Below are 20,025 nucleotides of genomic sequence, written 5' to 3'. Positions count from 1 at the left end.
GGCACAGTGTTCGGGGCATGGTCAGGACAGGCAGTGATGTGGGCACAGTGTTCGGGGCATGGTCAGGACAGACAGTGATGTGGGCACAGTGTTCGGGGCATGGTCAGGACAGACAGTGATGTGGGCACAGTGTTCGGGGCATGGTCAGGACAGGCAGTGATGTGGGCACAGTGTTCGGGGCATGGTCAGGTCAGGCAGTGATGTGGGCACAGTGTTCGGGGCATGGTCAGGACAGGCAGTGATGTGGGCACAGTTTTCGGGGCATGGTCAGGACAGGCAGTGATGTGGGCACAGTGTTCGGGGCATGGTCAGGACAGACAGTGATGTGGGCACAGTGTTCGGGGCATGGTCAGGACAGACAGTGATGTGGGCACAGTGTTCGGGGCATGGTCAGGACAGACAGTGATGTGGGCACAGTGTTCGGGGCATGGTCAGGACAGACAGTGATGTGGGCACAGTGTTCGGGGCATGGTCAGGACAGGCAGTGATGTGGGCACAGTGTTCGGGGCATGGTCAGGTCAGGCAGTGATGTGGGCACAGTGTTCGGGGCATGGTCAGGACAGGCAGTGATGTGGGCACAGTGTTCGGGGCATGGTCAGGACAGGCAGTGATGTGGGCACAGTGTTCGGGGCATGGTCAGGACAGACAGTGATGTGGGCACAGTGTTCGGGGCATGGTCAGGACAGACAGTGATGTGGGCACAGTGTTCGGGGCATGGTCAGGACAGACAGTGATGTGGGCACAGTGTTCGGGGCATGGTCAGGACAGACAGTGATGTGGGCAGAGTGTTCGGGGCATGGTCAGGACAGACAGTGATGTGGGCACAGTGTTCGGGGCATGGTCAGGACAGGCAGTGATGTGGGCACAGTGTTCGGGGCATGGTCAGGACAGGCAGTGATGTGGGCACAGTGTTCGGGGCATGGTCAGGACAGGCAGTGATGTGGGCACAGTGTTCGGGGCATGGTCAGGACAGGCAGTGATGTGGGCACAGTGTTCGGGGCATGGTCAGGACAGGCAGTGGAATCTGGAGGAGGGGCTGATGGAACAACAGATTACAGGAAAAGGTGTGAAGGAGATCCATGTTCAGACAGGATGGGTGCTCATCTCATTGCTACTTCTTCTCATTAGACAAATCACCCACTGGAAAGTTTGTTCCTTTTTTTGTAGTTAGCTGCAAAATATGATCCAGGTGTCTTTTGTTTCATAAATAAATTAGTTATTTTATTTGTCTGTTAGACAAGGCATGTATTTTTTTATTTTTTTTATCATTCGCTGTGGTTTTGTTTACCTCAGTCCATTTGGTTGAAATGTCTGCAGAGCGCCTAGTATTCGTTCTCTTATTAATGGAGCAGATAGTAAATGCAGACTGACCTGGTTACTATCCCCTCTCTCAATATGGCAGCCAGCTACAAATCATGTCTGTCTGGATCAAGTAATCCTCTTAATAAGCCTACTATCTTTCATTCTGAATGCAAAGCAACAGAGAGGTCATCAGTGTGGCTCGGTCTGTGTGGAGTACAAACAATGAGAGCAGGTGGACATGGGCTGACACAAAATGGTTGCCTACCTTCACTGTTTTCAGTGGAAGATCCTGCAACTACTACACCCGCCTTGTCTTCATTACGCTCAGATAATGCAGTTAAACATACAATATGGGGTTTCTTATCAAACCAATTATGTGCATTAATCACACCTGATTAGAATTCACTCCTCCAGTCGGGGCATACGGTCGTAACGGTCATAATTAGCAAATCCAGTCAAAATGTGCATGCTAAAAGTGCATGCTAAAAGTGCATGCTAAAAGACTTGGCCCGTTGTTTGAGTAGCATAAGTGCATATAGGGGGGGGGGGGTATTTTCTATCAGACATTAATGAAGAGCGAGGCAGACATGATCAATCTCTCCAGTGTGGGCCAGCCCTCTCTAGTTAATATGGTAGGGGTGGGGGTAGAGACACACTGTCTGATCACTACAATTTGCATCCCTAAGTAAGTAAATAAGTAAATAAATCAAGTGGCGGCAGCGAATGTGCTAATCAGCCGGGACATGGCGGCTGGGCTGAGCATAGTGCCGGGAAACTTTGCTCATGTAATATTCAGTACTGGCTGGGTTAAAGGGCAGGCCAGAGTTATTGGTTTCAGCCCGGTCGCCCCCCTTTAATCAATGCTGCCTGCATCCCTTTAATACAATTATTAGCTCAGCAGTATCTCGCGCTATCATTTTATCTCCTCGCCACTCTAAATTGCGGCCTGTGTATTGCTGGGCCACTGGTGCTCAGGGCATGGCCAGCTCCTGAAAGCACAGCTCCCATTTATTCTTTCAGAGGCAGAGGATGGCTGGAGTGTTTGAAACCAGGCTGACCGAGGAGGTGGATGCCAGACCTAAACACAGCTGCATTTCAGACCCAACCCAGATGGTGTATTTTGGGCTTTACTGAAAACATTGCCTTTTTTCCTCTCCTCCTCTTTGAGAGAGTGTGTATGCGAGGATACAAGTAATTACCTGCGTTGCATACTGCGTTGTGTGCACTCAACGAGAGAGGAGTGGGTGATGTGTTTTTCTATGCATGATTTCTCTTATTTCAGTAGGAAGGGAGAGGGCTGTAAAATGGCTGTGAAGTTATCAGCAGTACCCTTCACTTTTTCTCTAGTTATGTAAATGTATCATGTCCTGATGGGTGGTTTCTCTGTGTCTAATTATCGCACAGTGAATCTATTTTATCCATTAAGTTAGGCCTGTTTCTCCCTCTTTCTGACTGGAAGTTAATTAAAAACGGATGTAGGATTTGGAGAATGTAAGATTAGGGGTGTTGTTTGGAAGGTGAAGATAAAAGATGGTAACTTCCTGAAATGGCAGGAAGATGAATCGTGGGACGACTTATTAGTGCTCGTCTCAGGTATTGTGTTTAAGTACCTAATCTAACATAATGAGCCCTCTGTCATTTACCTAATTAGATCTCACACTTTTGGCTCTCACCCGATGCACTATACATTAAATGTGTTCTCGCCTGGGTTCTATAGATAGATGTTCCTTTGAAGGTGCTTTTTATCCCCCTTTACGTGATGAGAGCATTAGGGGAGGGGAAAATATGGAAGTACTTAGGATGAGAACAATGCTATGGGTTATGATTATGAAAGGAGTTCGTACAAGCTCAGGGAGAGAGAGTGCATATGTGTGTGTCCTTGTTGATAACCATGGTCCTTTCATATATGCATTACCATTAGAGTCTCTTACCAATCTCTCTCTCTCTCTTCTCTCTCTGTGTCTTCAGGCCTGGATGCGATGAACACCTCATGTAGGCATCAGCATGGACAGCTGTGAGTCTCCCGTGGTTTCTGGGACAGACGATGGGCTCGGCTCCTCCACCACCTCCCAGCAACAGCAGCAGCAGCATTACCCTCTGCAGACCTGGAACGATCACTCTAACTCGCAGGTCCCTCCCAGCAGCCAGCCCTCTTCCCTGGAGCCCCTGTCTCTCTCTGCACCCTACCCCTCTGTGAGAGAGCCACAGCAGCAGCAGCATCCAACCCGGACCCCACCCCTGGCCCACAGCGACAGCTCCGCCTCAGGCCAGCTGCACCCCAGAAGAGAGGAGCTCAACGAGGAGCAGGAGGGAGTGAGCTGCGGAGAGGAAGAAGAAGAATTGGAGGACTTGGATGAGATGGAGATCGACAGCTGTTTCCCAAGTCTGCAGCCCTTCCCCGGAGTACCCATAGCTCCTGGAGGAGGGGGCATGCCCACGCTGCTACGCCAGCAGCCCAACCGACGAAGGGGTGTGGCGGAGAGCGGGAGTGAGGAAGGAGAGGAGGAGGAAGAAGAGGAGAACAGTGATGTGGAGAACCTGGCTGGAGAGATAGTCTACCAGCCGGACGGCTCAGCCTACATTGTTGAAAGTCTCAGCCAGCTGATCCAAAGTGGAGGGGGTGCTGTGCCCGGCCTGCTCCCCACAAACTCTCTCCCCGTGGCGGGGAAGCCGGGGGAACCTGCTGGGACCTCATCCTCGGTGTACCCTCAAATCATCAACACGTTCCACATAGCCTCGTCGTTCGGGAAGTGGTTTGGTTCCTCAGACCAAGGTTTCCCCAATACCTCCACCCTGGCAGGCCTCAGTCCTGTCCTGCACAGTTTCCGCGTCTTCGATGTGCGGCACAAAAGCAACAAGGATTACCTGAACAGCGACGGGTCTGCCAAGAAGTCCTGCGTATCCAAAGATGTTCCCAACAACGTGGATTTCTCCAAATTTGATGGGCTGGCCCTCTATGGCAAGGGAAAGCCCATCCTCATGTGTTTTCTCTGCAAACTGTCCTTCGGCTACCCGCGGTCTTTCGCCACTCATGCCGTCCACGACCACCGCATGACCCTATGTGAGGACGAGAGGCGGCTGCTGGGGGACAATAAGGCGTCTGCCATCATCCAGGGCATCGGGAAGGACAAAGAGCCCCTCATTAGCTTCCTGGAACCAAAAAACAAGAGCTCTCCTGTGCCGGCGCCCCCCACCATGGTCCCCATGAACTCTGGCCAGAGCTTCTACGGCACTTTCAGTGGGGTCCACCTGGAGGCAGGGAGCAGCAGTGGGGGCAGCGAGGCCCTCCTGAATAAAGACTTTGACTCCTCTGGCCTCCAACAGCAGCAAGGCTCCCTCCTCGCTCTGGGGGGGCTGGGCAACCCCAAAGCACCTGCTCTTACCTCAACCCCAGGCCCTGCCAAAGACTCCAACGCCCTGCCCAAGCAGGGAGGGAGAACAGAGGGGCCTGCTGGGAAAGAGGGGATCCGCAGGCGGGAGCACGGGGACAAGGAGGGGCGAGAAGGCAAGGTACGCTTGGCTAGCCAGGTGGGGGGCTCGGAAGAAGAGGAGGAACTGTTATTAGAGGAAGAGGAAGACGAGGTGGAGGAAGAAGGAACTCCGCTGGCCTGTGTTGGTAACAGTAGCTGTGGCGTTGGAAAAGTGGGGGAACCGGCTGTATCAAACCAAAGCATTTCCAAATCTCCTTTATTGATGCCTAGTAGCGCTCTCCAGCCTACTGCCTGCCCATCTGCAGCCAGCCCCACGCTCAACAGCAAAGCCCCAGCTTCCACTTCTTCTTCCTCTGTCAGGGAAGAGGGCTCGGCGGCAGACGGTGGGGGGAGGACCTCGGAGCTCCCTCTGAGCTTTAACTGCCAGGGGCCCACTGTCCCCATGGCGATGGCAGCTGCAGCCAGCAGAGGGAGCGAGGACGTCGCAGCGGGCACCTCCTCACCTCTGGCCTCCAACGCCTCCGCCGACGAAAGTGCCAATCGAGATAGTGCCACAGCTCCTGAACCAAATGATTGCCCGGCAGAGGGAGAGGATGACAGCGGAGCCCTTCTGCACCATCACCACCTACACCATCACCACCACCACCTCCACCCCTCAGCCCACACCCACTCTCACCCACACCCCCACCCAGGGGGGTCCTGTGAAATGGGCGGTGGCGGTGAGTGCCCTCAGAACCACGGGCCTGGAGGAAGTGGGGTGGAATGCCCCAAATGCGACACCGTCCTGGGCTCCTCGCGGTCCCTGGGCGGGCACATGACCATGATGCACTCGCGCAACTCGTGCAAGACACTCAAGTGTCCCAAGTGCAACTGGCATTACAAGTACCAGCAGACCCTGGAGGCCCACATGAAGGAGAAGCACCCAGACTCCGGTGGCTCCTGTGTGTACTGCAGCAGTGGCCAGAGCCACCCGCGTCTGGCCCGTGGAGAGAGCTACACCTGCGGATACAAGCCCTTCCGCTGCGAGGTCAGTACTTCAACCTAGTCAGTTGAAGATCCAACCTAGTCAGTTGAAGTACTGACCTCAGCCTAATGACTAGTATACTGACAGGTGGTAGGACTTTGAATAGAACTTTAGCACAATGTGAAATATGTTGATATGTTGACATGTTGACTGATATGACATATCAATCAACATGTCATGATATGATTTATATTTCATGGACAATAAGTTAGAGGCAACAAAGATTTCCACTTTACAACATGAGCAAAAATGAACATCCGTTCTCTATTTTCTAGGTGTGTAACTACTCGACCACCACCAAGGGCAACCTGAGCATCCACATGCAGTCGGACAAGCATCTGAACAACATGCAGACCCTGCAGAACGGAGGCTCCATCCCCTCCGCCGAGCAGCAGGTGTTTGGCCAGCACCCTGGAGGGGTCGGAGTGGTGACCGTGCCCTCTGTGACCCAGGCCAGCACCCACCACCCGCCCCACCACCACCACCCCACCCAGTCCTCCACTCACATGACGGGGCCCTGCGGTTCCCCCTCGCCCACCAAGCCAAAAAGCAAGCCCACATGGCGTTGCGAGGTATGCGACTACGAGACCAACGTGGCGCGGAACCTACGCATCCACATGACCAGCGAGAAGCACATGCACAACATGATGCTGCTGCAACAGAATGTGACCCAGATGCAGCATGGTCGGCTGGGCCTGGGGGCCATGCCCTCTCCCTCCGAGGCCGAGCTCTACCAATACTACCTGACCCAGAACATGAGCCTGCCTCCAGGCCTCAAGATGGACCCGGCTGGAGCTGAGGCCCAGTTCCTGTTGGGAGGCTTCCACCTGGACCCCAACATGGCCGCCTTGGCCCCCCAACTAGGTGAGCTCTCTCAGTCTGCCTCTGCAACAGTGGAACAGTGGGAGCCATTCTGGCTCTTCCCTCAGTACTGCCTCAGGTCACCACAGAGAAGGCAGACTGCAGTTCAGTACGAGTTCACAAGGGGTGGGATCGCTCTCACTGCTGCCAGCTGTTTATTTTTAACCATGAAACACACAGTTATAAACAGTATGTGTCTAAATGGAAGATTCAGCTTTGATTAAACAAAAAAATGTTTCACTTTTTAACCCATTTAGACATAGGCTAATTGTGTTCATTTATTTACTGAATGTGTGTAGCGTGGCCAGTAAATGAATGCATGAATGGTAAGTCATTTTATATTTACATTCAATGATTTATAGTGTAGTTATCCCCATGAGAAACAGTAGAGCAGCCTTTTCTCTGAACCAACATGCAGGCAAGGGTTAACCAGGGAACACATTAGCCCTCCCTCCCTCTCACACACACTGTATACACACAATCCTATCTTTCATGTTGGCAGCTCTCTTTTTCTTTCTGTTTCTGTTGCCCGGAGGTACACCTGCCCTACTGAACTTAACATCATTCCCCCTCTTTCCAAGCAAAGAGCCCCATTGAGAGATCAAGATAAAAGGGGGGAGGTGAAACAACGGCAGTGTATAAAACACAATATTTCTAGAGGGTGGACCTGACTCACAACAATGCCTTTCTGTCTTAGTGTAACAGACGACTTGTTAGTTGTTACCATATGACCGTTTCTCTCTCACCAATGTGCCAGGCACAATGACTTCCATGCCTTGTTCTGTCTAGTTGGAGCTGAATCGATATCTTCCCAGGAAAAGAGAGGATCCTCTCCAGACTGTGGCCTTGGTATTATGATAAGGTTTCACTCTGCCTCGGCTGAGAAGAGGGGACCTATAATGGCTAGTGAAGCTATTGGTGGAGCTTCAGTTAGGGACTTTTTGTGTTGATTTTAGAGAAAGCGGCCCCTGGTTAAAAAACGACCCAAGCCATTAGAGTTATGAAAGCTTTTCTGTCTCCATCAGTTAATAAGCGGTGTAGGTAGAACTTCTCTGAAAGCTCCTATATAGCCTCAAATATGCCCCCCAAACTCACATATCCACACTTCACTTCACTTCATTACAAACCTAGGAGTTTAGTTTACATTTCCCGTCTATGTCTCTCTATCTGGGTCACACTGACTGGGAAAGTCCCCCTGTTGATACCTTGTTTTCCTCACAATAGGCAGTGTGAGAGAGAGAGGAAGAGAGAGAGAGAGCAGCTCAGTGAGCCTTCCTCTTGTTCGCCCATGTCCTCCAGGCCTCCGCTCCTCTGAACATCAGCGTTTTCATGTCATTATTTCCAAACTGCCACTGAACTCCGCCACTGGAGCTCTCTTTTTTCCCTCAACGTTGTAATTGCAGCTATAAATTTTATCTTGGTCAAAGAAGGGAGGAGTAGAGGGCCCAGTATGGGTAATTCAGCGGCATAGCTGAGTGTTTGGCGTGCCAGTTACAACCCCACAGTTTGTACAGACTTGTCTCCAACTGTCGCCGGTTCAAAGACACGAACAAGAATTGATTGCTGTGACTAATTTTTTATCCCCTCTCTTGCCATCTGGTTCATTTTCCTGTGAGGGAACGTTTAATAAGCATGTTACAGGGAGGCAATGATGAGGCATTACTCTCAGCCCTAAAACGACCACTGTGTTACACGGAGGCAATGATGAGGCATTACTCTCAGCCCTAAAACGACCACTGTGTTACACGGAGGCAATGACGAGGCATTACTCTCAGCCCTAAAACGACCACCGTGTCATCCCGAGCCACACACATTTTGATTGACTGTACACACTGATACACTCCATCACACACACACACCACTCTGCCGTCATATCTCTGTCTGTGCAGCTCGAGGACAGATAGTATCCGTCTGTACCTCCCTCCCTTTGGTCCTCTTTTCCACTGTGTATTTCGGACTTTTGAGGACATTGTTAGACAGAGAGGGAGATGACAAATCCTGACCTCACATGATCTCACCCTCCTGGTAATCCTTATCCCCAGGACTGAGCTGCTGCAGATACAGAGAATGGGGGGGCTTAGCTATTGTGTGTTCTACTTTGTTGTCCAATATACTGCCTGAATGCTGCAGCATCTTAGGTAGAGCTCTCTGAAAATCTAGCAAAGCTGGTCCACCACTAATCTTTTGGAAGTTCCACCAAGCCCTGTAGAGACACGTTAATATATTCACAGCCTGGACTTGGACTCTGCTTATGTTAAAGACTAGAGTTTCCAAGATTTCCCAATGATGTGTGTTTATCTCAAGCCTTTTAATGTTTTTTGAAAGTGAAAATATTTCCACAGTGTCCTGCCTCCCTTTCCCTAAACAGTGATACGGACTGACAACGTCTCAGTCAAAATATTCTAGGTTATATTTAACAGAGGCCTGCTTACATCTAAAACACATGTAGGGACCGCAGACTGAACCTATTCTCACACAGCCGTGAAGGCAGAGGTAATCACTGTGTCTGTGTCGGAGCATGGAGTCTACAGTGGAAAGAGTGCGAGAGCCGCACGGGAATGAGAGAATAAAGATGAGGAAAGGAGAGGAAGAGATAGGGGTAGTAACTAGTGAGGTGACTGAGAGAGAGAAAGAAAGAAGGGGGGGCCCTGGCTGGGGAGGTGGATCTGTGAGTGATTTCAGAGGGCTTCGCAGAGGTCTCCCCCTCCCGGCTATAAAAACTCAGGTAATGGAGAAAAGTCCGAGAGCAGGCTGCATACTGCAGCAATAAATAAAAAGAGGCTGCTGGAATTAATTTAGTGTAAAGCCAGGCAGGGTCAGCCGGTGCGCTCAGTCTGGGCAGTGATAGATTAAAGATCAGCGAGCAAAAAACTCCCCAGCCACTCTTACCTCATTTTTACCGCCTTTTCGTTTTTTCCCTCCTCCTCTTCAGACTGTATATATGGTTGTTTCTGTTGTTGGATCTGGATGCGTGCGTTGTTCTTTTACTTCCCCCCTTTCGCTCAGTACCAAGTAGGATTCATCTGGTAGGTGTCTGTATCGATTTAGCAGCTATGCAAAGTCGAAAAAGGCAGGAGAATCCAAAGAGAAAAGTGGATTTTTTGTATTATTATTCTGTGGACAAGGGCACTGGATTTGATTTACAGTAATGTATGCTTGGGAACTCTTTAGTTCTCTTGTAATGATAGAATAACTTTCTTTTTCTGCGGAGCTCACGGCCTCTGGAGTTGATTTAGTGCCGGGCCGTGAAAGTGCACCAGTCCAAACAGGACGACGTGTATATCCTTACTCTGGCAGTGCAACATTTCTGCACCCTGCGAAAAAGTCCAGACTTTCTTTCTCTCGGCTCAAAGGAAGGATAATCTTGATTTAATCAAATTAGGTACATAAATACACACATGCACATTATCCTCAGAGGGGTATTGGAACTAGAGAGCAAATCCACTTGGACTGCAGAGACAAACATGGCTCTTTGTTGAAAGTTGAATCGTACACCTTTCACTTTTCCAAGGACATTTTCCATGCTGAGGGAGGCTCAAAAAACTGAGAGCCCCTTTGGAAAACCCCATGCTTCCACCCCTCTAAGAAACTCTAAATAACTCCTGATGTCCAGAAAAGTACATGTAACACAAAGTGAAATAGAGTGATGGCTAGATAGGAATAATCCCTGAAAGCTGTACTTAGAATTCAAAGTTTGTGAAATTTGAAAATAACCAACTACCCGTGTGCGTGTAACCATCTAAGCACTCTCTCTCTCTCTCTCTCTCTCTCTCTCTCTCTCTCTCTCTCTCTCTCTCTCTCTCTCTCTCTCTCTCTCTCATTCTCTCTCTCTCTCTCTCTCTCTCTCTCACTCTCTCTCTCTCTGTCTGTCTGTCTCTCTCTCTCTCTCTCTCTCTCTCTCTCTCTCTCTCTCTCACACACACACACAATTTCTCTCTCTCTTCCCTCCTCTCCCTCTTTCTCTCTTTCCGTCCCCGGTGCTCAGTAGGTGGGGAGATCCCCATGGACGTGCGGCTGGGCGGCGTTGGTGGTCAGTTGGTGTCTGAGGAGCTGATGACCCTGGGGGAGAGCTTGTCGCAGACCAGTGACCCCTCCCTCAAGCTGTTCCAGTGTGCCGTGTGCAACCGCTTCACCACCGACAACCTGGACGTGCTGGGCATGCACATGGGTGCTGAGCGCAGCCTGCCCGAGGAGGAGTGGCGCGCCGTGGTGGGCGACTCGCATCAGTGCAAGCTGTGTCGTTACACCACACAGCTGAAGGCCAACTTCCAGCTGCACTGCAAGACCGACAAGCATGTGCAGAAGTACCAGCTGGTGGCCCACATCAAGGAGGGGGGTAAGGGCAACGAGTGGCGCCTGAAGTGCGTGGCCATCGGCAACCCGGTGCACCTGAAGTGCAACGCCTGCGACTACTACACGAACAGCCTGGAGAAGCTACGCATGCATACCATCAACTCCCGCCACGAGGCCAGCCTCAAGCTTTACAAGGTACGTGCCTCATCTTCACCTCTCATCCTTCCTTTCACCCTACCGTTCTTCCCTTCCACCGTTCATCCCTCTTCTCTTCTTCCTTCCTAACGTTACATTCCTCCACGGTACTCCACTGCAGACCTCTGGATTCTGCTCCGCTGCTAGTCTCTTCCACCGGTCATGAATGATGGCCCTGTTGTCTAACCCTTCTGTTCACAGGGCCCATAGAGAGGAGGGGGGGGGGCTAGAACATGGCAGGTGGATCCGGGTAAGGAGGATAAGGGGTGAAATCACTAGGAGAGGGATGAAGAAGTGTGAGGAGACAGAGGTTTGGTGTTAATACTCCTCGGGGCGGGAAAGGCAGAATCGTTCTCGACAGCCGTATTGATTTTCGCTGGACTTGGAGCTTCACCTTCTCCTCTAATCATTCCATAATAGCCAATGGATGAACACTCTCTGAACAAATGGCCATAAATCTAACAGGCCTGATTCCACTTAGGCACCTATCCTGTGTGTCTGCGGCTAGGCTAGGGCTACTCTGTGTTTAACCCAACCTGGCATGGCTACATAGACGGCTAACACAATCACACACACACACTAAGACGTAAACAAACACATACCGGTCACCCACGCATTCACACACCCACACAACTGTAGCTCATCACACTGCTCTGTCCCCAAACACACTGTGCCTTTATTTACACAAAGACTCCACTCCATTCTCAAGTGTTAGGCTATTGGAAAGTAAATGGGCAAAACAAACTATATATTCTATTGGTTTTATACAAGCTTAACTCTTATTTTCTGTCCTTTTGCAGTATAACTGCTCTTGGCAAATAGTGTAATATAGGAGGGTGAAAAAGGAGGAGACATTATTGTGTTTTTAATCACATTAAAAAGCTAGGATAGAATAGACCAATTGAGAACCCTCTCCAAACGCCTGTCTCTCTGGCCCTAGTGAAAGCCCCTTGCTTTATGAATGGTTCCTGGGATCCGCTGATGTTTTTATTGCAGGTTTCCTGTCTGAAAGGCCTTTGTAGTGAGAGATCCTACAGTAACTGAGACAAATGTTTTTTCAACACTGAGGGGAGGTGTGAGGCTCTGCTCCCAGGTCGACCATTAGGAGGGCCGGAGGGAGCAGGCTGTGTTGACGTTCGATCAGGGTAGGGTAGGGCCCCGGCCGCCGTCCCAGCAGCCTCTGGGCCTGGAGAGAGACAGAGAGCAAGGTTATAGTGGAGCTGGACTGGAGCGGTGTCTCCACCACTCATGCCCAGACACGTAGCCAGGATATTTACAAATACCACACTGATTAAAATATGTAACACAATCTGTAGGACACGCTGGGCCTGGCCTGTGGAGGCAGAGAGGCTGAGAGTGGCCTCCTAGTGCCCCAGGCTGGGTTCATCCTCACTGGGCAGGGCTGGGGTAACGCTAGGTGTTCTCTGTGCCACTGAAACAGACGGGGCACTCTGCCCACATGCCAGTGGCACTGTCTCACACTTGACCGAAATAGATGGGCCCTGACATCCTGCACTCACACCTAAGGTGGAAAATAATGTTTTGTCTGAAAGGAGAGTGAAGAGTTTATATTACATTGTCTGTCTGCCTGCCTTCCACTTTATCATGTGCCAAAATGGTGAAAGGAACAGACAGTTTTTTTCCTTCCCTTAACTTTGCTTTACTGTAGAAAGTTGACATACTGTATATGGTAATACGACTGGGGAGGATTAAATATGTACAGTGCCTTGCAAAAGTATTCATCCCCCTTGGGGTTTGTCCTATTTTGTTGCATTACAACCTGTAATTTAAATAGCTTTTTTATTTGGATTTCATGTAATGGACATACACAATATAGTCCAAATTGGTGAAGTGAAATTTTAAAGAAATGTCAAAAAGAAAGAAAAAAAGAAAAGTGGTGTGTGTATATGTATTCACCCCCTTTGCTATGAAGCCCCTAAATAAGATCTGGTGTAACCAGTTACCTTCAGAAGTCACAAAATTAGTTAAATAAAGTCCACCTGTGAGCAATCTAAGTGTCACATGATCTGTCACACGATCTCAGTATATATACGCCTGTTCTGAAAGGCCCCAGAGTCTGCAACACGACTAAGCAAGAGGCACCACCAAGCAAGCGGCACCATGAAGACCAAGGAGCTCTCCAAACAGGTCAGGGACAAAGTTGTGGACGACTACAGTTCAGGGTTGGGTTAAAAAAAAATATGCGAAACTTTGAACATCCCATGGAGCACCATTTAAATCCATTATTAAAAAATGTAAAGAATATGGCACCACAACAAACCTGCCAAGAGAAGGCTGCCCACCAAAACTCACAGACCAAGCAAGGAGGGCATTAATCAGAGGCAACAAAAAGACCAAAGATAATCCTGAAGGAGCTGCAAAGCTCCACAGCGGAGATTGGAGTATCTGTCCATAGGACCACTTTAAGCCGTACACTCCACAGAGCTGGGCTTTATGGAAGAGTGGCCAGAAAAAAACACTAATAAAGAAAACAAGAAGCAAACACATTTGGTGTTCGCCTAAAGGCATGTGGGAGACTCCCCAAACATATGAAAGAAGGTTCTCTGGTCAGATGAGACTAAAATAGAGTTTTCTGGCCATCAAGGAAAATGCTATGTCTGGCGTGAACACAACACCTCTCATCACCCCGAGAATACCATCCCCACAGTGAAGCGTTGTGGTGGCAGCATCAAGCTGTGGGGATGTTTTCATTGGCAGGGACTGGGAAACTGGTCAGAATTGAAGGAATGATGGATGGTGCTAAATACAGGGAAATTCTTGAGGGAAACCTGTTTGTCTTCCAGAGATTTGAGACTGGGATGGAGGTTAACCTTCCAGCAGGACAATGACCCTAAGCATACTGCTAAAGCAACACTTGAGTGGTTTAAGGGAAACATTTAAATGTCTTGGAATGGCCTAGTCAAAGCACAGAACTCAATCCAATTGAGAATCTCTGGTATGACTTAAAGATTGCTGTACACCAGCGGAACCCATCCAACTTGAAGGAGCTGGAGCAGTTTTGCCTTGAAGAATGGGCAAAAATCCCAGTGGCTAGATGTGCCAAGCTTATAGAGACATACTCCAAGAGACTTGCAGATTGCTGCAAAAGGATGCTCTACAAAGTATTGACTTTGGGGGGGGTGAATAGTTCTGCACGCTCTAGGTTTCAGTCTTTTTGTCTTATTTCTATTTTGTTTCACAGAAGAAAAAAAATATTTTGCATCTTCTAAGTGGTAGGCATATTGTGTAAATCAAATTATACAAACCCCCCCAAAATATTTTAATTCCAGGTTGTAAAGCAACAAAATAGAACAAGTGCCAAGGGGGTGATTACTTTCGCAAGCCACTGTACAACACAATCTCACCCCCGGAACACAGAGCCCTGCTGGCCCTCACTAAACAGGCAGCTCCCATCACTCCAGACATGTGTAGTGGTGAAAAAATATGTTCACAAATTGACAAGAATTATTACTGCATTTCACGACCCAAGATTTGATTAGTGGATGATAAGTAAATGGTTCTGAGGCCTAGCTCACTGCAGCACAGGTTGGCTTCCCACTTGACAATGTCACAGCCTTTGTGACGTGTTAGATTTCCAGTCCTTGTAGAGTAGAGTGAATGACAACCAGACAGGCAGGCAGAACCCCACAGCACAGCAGGCCCTTGAGCTCAGCCACAGCCTCAGCCTTCGGCTCAGCCTGGCAGATTATGCAAGGATGAAGAAAGGAAAAAAATAAAAATAATTTATTCCTCCCAAAAGAAATGTGAAGCGAATAGCAGCATTTTATTTTAACCTTTTTGGGGAGAAAATAAATCATCAAGTCAGCATAAACAGGCTGTAAGATGTGGGAGATCCTTGGGACACTTCACCCAAATCAAAACTGGTTTGCATTAAACAGGCCCTTTGTGTCCACGGCTCCGTATAAATTGGAGCCTGTAATTACTGGAATTAAAAAGGAAGGTTTAAACTGAGGGCTAAGCTGGATGGGATAATTTGAGAGTCTGTGGTATGTGGCCCATATTAGGGCTTTCTAAAAATATCCCCCCCACCACCCCACGTATTGGAATGTTCCGAAAGACCACGGAAAACTTGAGCGATGCGTCCTCACCGCATGGACCACCACGCAGTGGGGGTGATGCTGCAGCCTCTTCCTGACTCCCTTGTGCTGGGTTTGAAGACACTCAATCAGGAGCCCCACTCTGGCTGCAGTTGACACACCCCTCTGCTCTTAAATGAACTTTCACCTTCCCTTCACATCTCCCCACTCACTGTCGGCTTTGTAGTGGCGGTAGTGATGTCATGATGGTCACCCATAAGCTCAAGCAGATGGCCCTACACTACAATATGCAGGTCACCCCAAAGTTAAGCTCTCTTTTATTGGAAGCTTCAGCTCCCCCACTCTCCCTAGAGACACTCTGGCCTGGTGGGGAAATCCACCTTCTACTCCTGATTTACAGTTATTCACAGTTACCTTATGGTAGTAGTAGTAACACATCCCTCCAAATGTCTCTGACAGAGACTCACACAGGTTTATTAAATGTTCTCAGTAGGCCTCAGGTGCTTGTCTGTAGGATGTGTAAGAGTGAAGGGGAGAGGAGGCTGGGAGCCGGCCAGCTCCCTCCCAGTCCCAGGCCTGAGCTGCTGTACTCTGCCTCACTCTGCTTCTGCCCACACAGGATGGGTGGAGCCTGGGCCGGCCAGGCCTCTGCTTCCAGGCAGGAGTTTTGGGAAAAGGGGAGGAGCATGGAGGGCTAGCTGGCTACCTTCCTTGTCTCGGAGGCCGGTGCGATCTGCGGTAATTGAGATTGATTGGATGTTATTTTTCCCCTTGCAAATGTAGTCCATTAGCTTGGCACATGCATAATCAGTTTAGAGCGCAGTTAGCTGAATGTAATCATGTTCCTCGGTGTCTGCTCGCACAAAATCCACTCCAGATGCCGCTTGGCCTCGGAAAGAGAGGAAGAAAGTGCCGTCACTATCACATGGGGAATCTTTAACCAAGAAAGCCCCGACACCCCTCCCTCTGTCCTGGCCCTGCTCTATTAAACACACAACTGTACAAACTCTCCCATAGACACACACACAACTGTACAAACTCTCCCATAGACACACACACACACAGCTGTTCAAACTCTCCCATAGACACACACACACACACACACACACACACACACACACACACACACACACACACACACACACACACTGCCTCCCTTACACCTGAAAACAGGCCTTCAGAACAGATCACATGTTCTCAAGTCTTAGCTGCTAAGACTAACGCGTTGCTGACTGGGACCCAAGCCCGGCCCACTAACCAGAGCAAAGCATCTGTATCTTGGACGCCTCTCCTCTCCTTATTTTCCCCTCCAGTGCGATCCAACTGGATAACTGAGCGGTTAGGAAAGAACATGTCTGAAAAAGCATAGTAGGAGCAAAATGTGTGTAATGTAAATGAAGGGATTAGCTGCTACATGGAAATGCATTAAGATGTTTCGTTGAGGATCCTACTCAGCACAGGCACTCTGGTCCTCTGCCCCAGACTACACACTGACCTGCCCCATTAATGATCATAATTATCAGGATTGATTCCAAATTCTCCTGACCATCAGAGGAGAGGGGAAACCATCATCATCGTAACGAATAAGTAATGGTTTCACTCCAGAAAGGATTGTTTTTTATTATCAAATAAAAGTGGAGAGAGTAATTTGGAGTTAAAGTCACAGGGGAGCATTTAATCGCTGTTGGGATCCGATCCGTCATGGCCCATTCATCTGCCAGCCGATCAGCCCAACCTCAGCCCTGTCAGGAGACAGACAGACACTCACCACCACCACCAGACAGCAGTTAGAGGAGGGGAGGGGGGGACAGACAGAGAGCGAGCGCGAGGGGGGAGGGAGACGGAGAGAGGCTCATTTAGACAGAGATACTCTGCTAATTATCATGGCTGGCCTGTGATTGTTCAGTAATAGTGCTCAGTGGGAAAGGTTGCAGCGGTTCCAGGAAGAGCTCGGATTTACTGGTACTACCGCTCTAATAAAGCGCTCGCTGCACATCCTGGGAGACAGCCCATTCCCCTGTACACACACACACACACACACACACACACACACACACACACACACACACACACACACACACACACACACACACACTCCCCCTTTACAGCAATCACCTTTACAGAGGCTAGGGGGAATAGCTACATGCGTCTGTACAGATCACATTCGTTAGTACATAGTGCAGGTCATATGATATTGTGTAGCTCAGTACAAGTGGGTGGTAGCCGGTGTAATGTAAAGCTGAGGAAGTGTTTAAATTGTGTGTGGGGCCTCCTAACACTCCCTCAATCAACAAAGCAATGATCCAGAACCCCCTTCCCCTTCCCACCTCCCTCTGGCTATAGCCTGCCTGCAGGGTGGTGAACTCTGAGCTGCATTGCCTAAACAGGACCCAATCACTCCAGAGGGTGGGTGGGACCACAGTGCTCTCTCTGAGGAATAGAGCTCAGAGGATCAGTCTATGATTGGCTGTAGTCGCTGTCAGTCAGGCTGTGAGGGGTGTGGTATCAGAGAGGGAGGGTTCAGGACTCAGTGTTTGGCAGTGTGTTGGAATTTCACAAGTCCTCCAGCTCCCACCTCGGAGAAGGCCATGCGCTGACCCGTGGCCCAGCTGCTGCACTGCTGCTGCTGATTGGGAGTGCATCTGCCCCTCTGTGGGTGTTTCCAGGGCCAGCACACAGAGAGAGAGAGGGAGGGAGAGAGGCGCCCAAGCAGGGTAGGCCCAGCTTTATTTGAGCCTTTTTCACAAGCTGTTTACCTAGATTGACTAATAGAATGGCTAAATGGGCCCTGGCCTGTACTCCCTCCCTCCTCACTGTGTGTCTGGTTAGAGATAGGGACGTGTCCAGCACTGCGTCATATCTCCGCAGGCCCACAGAGGGAGGGCCAGAGGGGGGAGGAGTGGGATGTTATGTTTCTGGTTCAGTCGGGAGTTGGAGTTCTTGGTTATTGTGTTAATGGTTGTTTGTTTTGACTTTAGTTTTTTTCTTTGGGCAGCCGGACAAGAGCAACTGAGCACGCTCCTGCCGGTGTGCAAGGAAGCCGTTGATCCTATTATCTGTTGCCTGATCAGCAGAAAAGGCTGATTGGCGGCTGAAGGGGAGGGTTAGGGGAGGACTCAGGGAGAGGAGGACTAGAGCAGCTCAATGTATACTAGAGGGGGAAATTAGTAGAGTTTTAGGAGGTATGTTTGGTGTTGTCAGTGTATACTAGAGGGGGGAATTAGTAGAGTTTTAGGAGGTATGTTTGGTGTTGTCAGTGTATACTAGAGGGGGAGTTAGTAGAGTTTTAGAAGGTATGTTTGGTGTTGTCAGTGTATACTAGAGGGGGGAATTAGTAGAGTTTTAGGAGGTATGTTTGGTGTTGTCAGTGTATACTAGAGGGGGGAATTAGTAGAGTTTTAGGAGGTATGTTTGGTGTTGTCAGTGTATACTAGAGGGGGAGTTAGTAGAGTTTTAGGAGGTATGTTTGGTGTTGTCAGTGTATACTAGAGGGGGGAATTAGTAGAGTTTTAGGAGGTATGTTTGGTGTTGTCAGTGTATACTAGAGGGGGAGTTAGTAGAGTTTTGGGAGGTATGTTTGGTGTTATCAGTCTATACTAGAGGGGGAGTTAGTAGAGTTTTGGGAGGTATGTTTGGTGTTGTCAGTGTATACTAGAGGGGGAGTTAGTAGAGTTTTGGGAGGTATGTTTGGTGTTGTCAGTGTATACTAGAGGGGGAGTTTTGGGAAGTATGTTTGGTGTTGTCAGTGTAGGACCTAGATCTACAGGTATAACCCTCCCTCCTCCTCCCTCCCTTCCACCTACAAACAGGACTTACTGACACCCCTATCACACCCCTATCACACACCAACACACCCACATCCCTCTCTTTTTCACTCTCCCTCTGTCTCATTAATTTTCCTTTTTTCCAGTCTGTTTCTCTCCTATCCCCTTCCATTCCTCTCCATTCTTTGTCTCCTGAAAATGAATAAACAAGGCAAGTACCCGTCACCCACAAAACAAACCAATACAGATTGTAGGCCAGTGGGTGGTCTTGTATGGGGCTCTGCTTAAGGTTAAATATCTTTAATCCAACCAGGCTGGAAAACTAAATATTCTCCCTAGCCAAATCCTCTTTCTGCACTCCCCAACACCGCCACCCCTCCTCATACTCCTCCCTCGTCTCTTTCTCTATTCTTCCCTTAGTCTTCTCTCTCTTTATAGTTGCTCACTCTTCACTTTGGAGCAAGACATTTGTTGTTTATGCTCTAGTTAATTTATTCACTCTTCACTTTGGAGCAAGACATTTGTTGTTTATGCTCTAGTTAATTTATTCACTCTTCACTTTGGAGCAAGACATTTGTTGTTTATGCTCTAGTTAATTTATTCACTCTTCACTTTGGAGCAATACATTTGTTGTTTATGCTCAAGTTAATTTATTCACTCATCAGGGTTTCATAAAACAGCTTATAAAGGATAAACACAGGGTCTCACCATAAAAATAGAGCAAACAAATCTAACTTTTCGAATGCTGCATTTCTCCTCTACTCCCCATGATGGACCAACCGTAAGACTGAGAGCTGCCGGCGGCAAGGTAGCCTAGTGGTTAGAGCTTTGGACTAGTAACCGAAAGGTTGCAAGTTCGAATCCCTGAGCTGACAAGGTACAAATCTGTCGTTCTGCCCTTGAACAGGCAGTTAACCCACTGTTCCTAGGCCGTCATTGAAAAGAAGAATTTGTTCTTAACTGACTTGCCTAGTTAAATAAAGGTAAAACAGATGAGAGGAGGAATTATTGAGAGCGCAATTACATCTTACAGAATCAACTTCCTGTGCCGAGCCTGACGAGAGGGTCTCTTTCTCTATCATCTAATCAGTGTTTTA

General features: G+C 49.0%; 1 protein-coding gene across 1 annotated transcript in view; it reads left to right on the top strand.

Annotated features, from left to right (window-relative positions):
- The first annotated feature begins 3,276 nt into the window (after positions 1-3,276).
- LOC115116255 (zinc finger homeobox protein 3-like) overlaps positions 3,277-20,025 on the top strand; it is a 114,576-nt gene continuing 97,827 nt past the window's right edge. Inside the window, exons 1-3 of the mRNA XM_065011949.1 lie at positions 3,277-5,760; positions 6,033-6,621; positions 10,604-11,106. Of these exons, the coding sequence (XP_064868021.1) occupies positions 3,307-5,760; positions 6,033-6,621; positions 10,604-11,106 (3,546 nt within the window). The 5' untranslated portion in view covers positions 3,277-3,306. The remainder of the gene's footprint in view (positions 5,761-6,032; positions 6,622-10,603; positions 11,107-20,025) is intronic.

The sequence above is a fragment of the Oncorhynchus nerka genome, linkage group LG27, assembly GCF_034236695.1.
Source record: "Oncorhynchus nerka isolate Pitt River linkage group LG27, Oner_Uvic_2.0, whole genome shotgun sequence".
Lineage (NCBI taxonomy): Eukaryota > Metazoa > Chordata > Actinopteri > Salmoniformes > Salmonidae > Oncorhynchus > Oncorhynchus nerka.
This window is presented reverse-complemented; position numbering and strand designations above follow the sequence as displayed.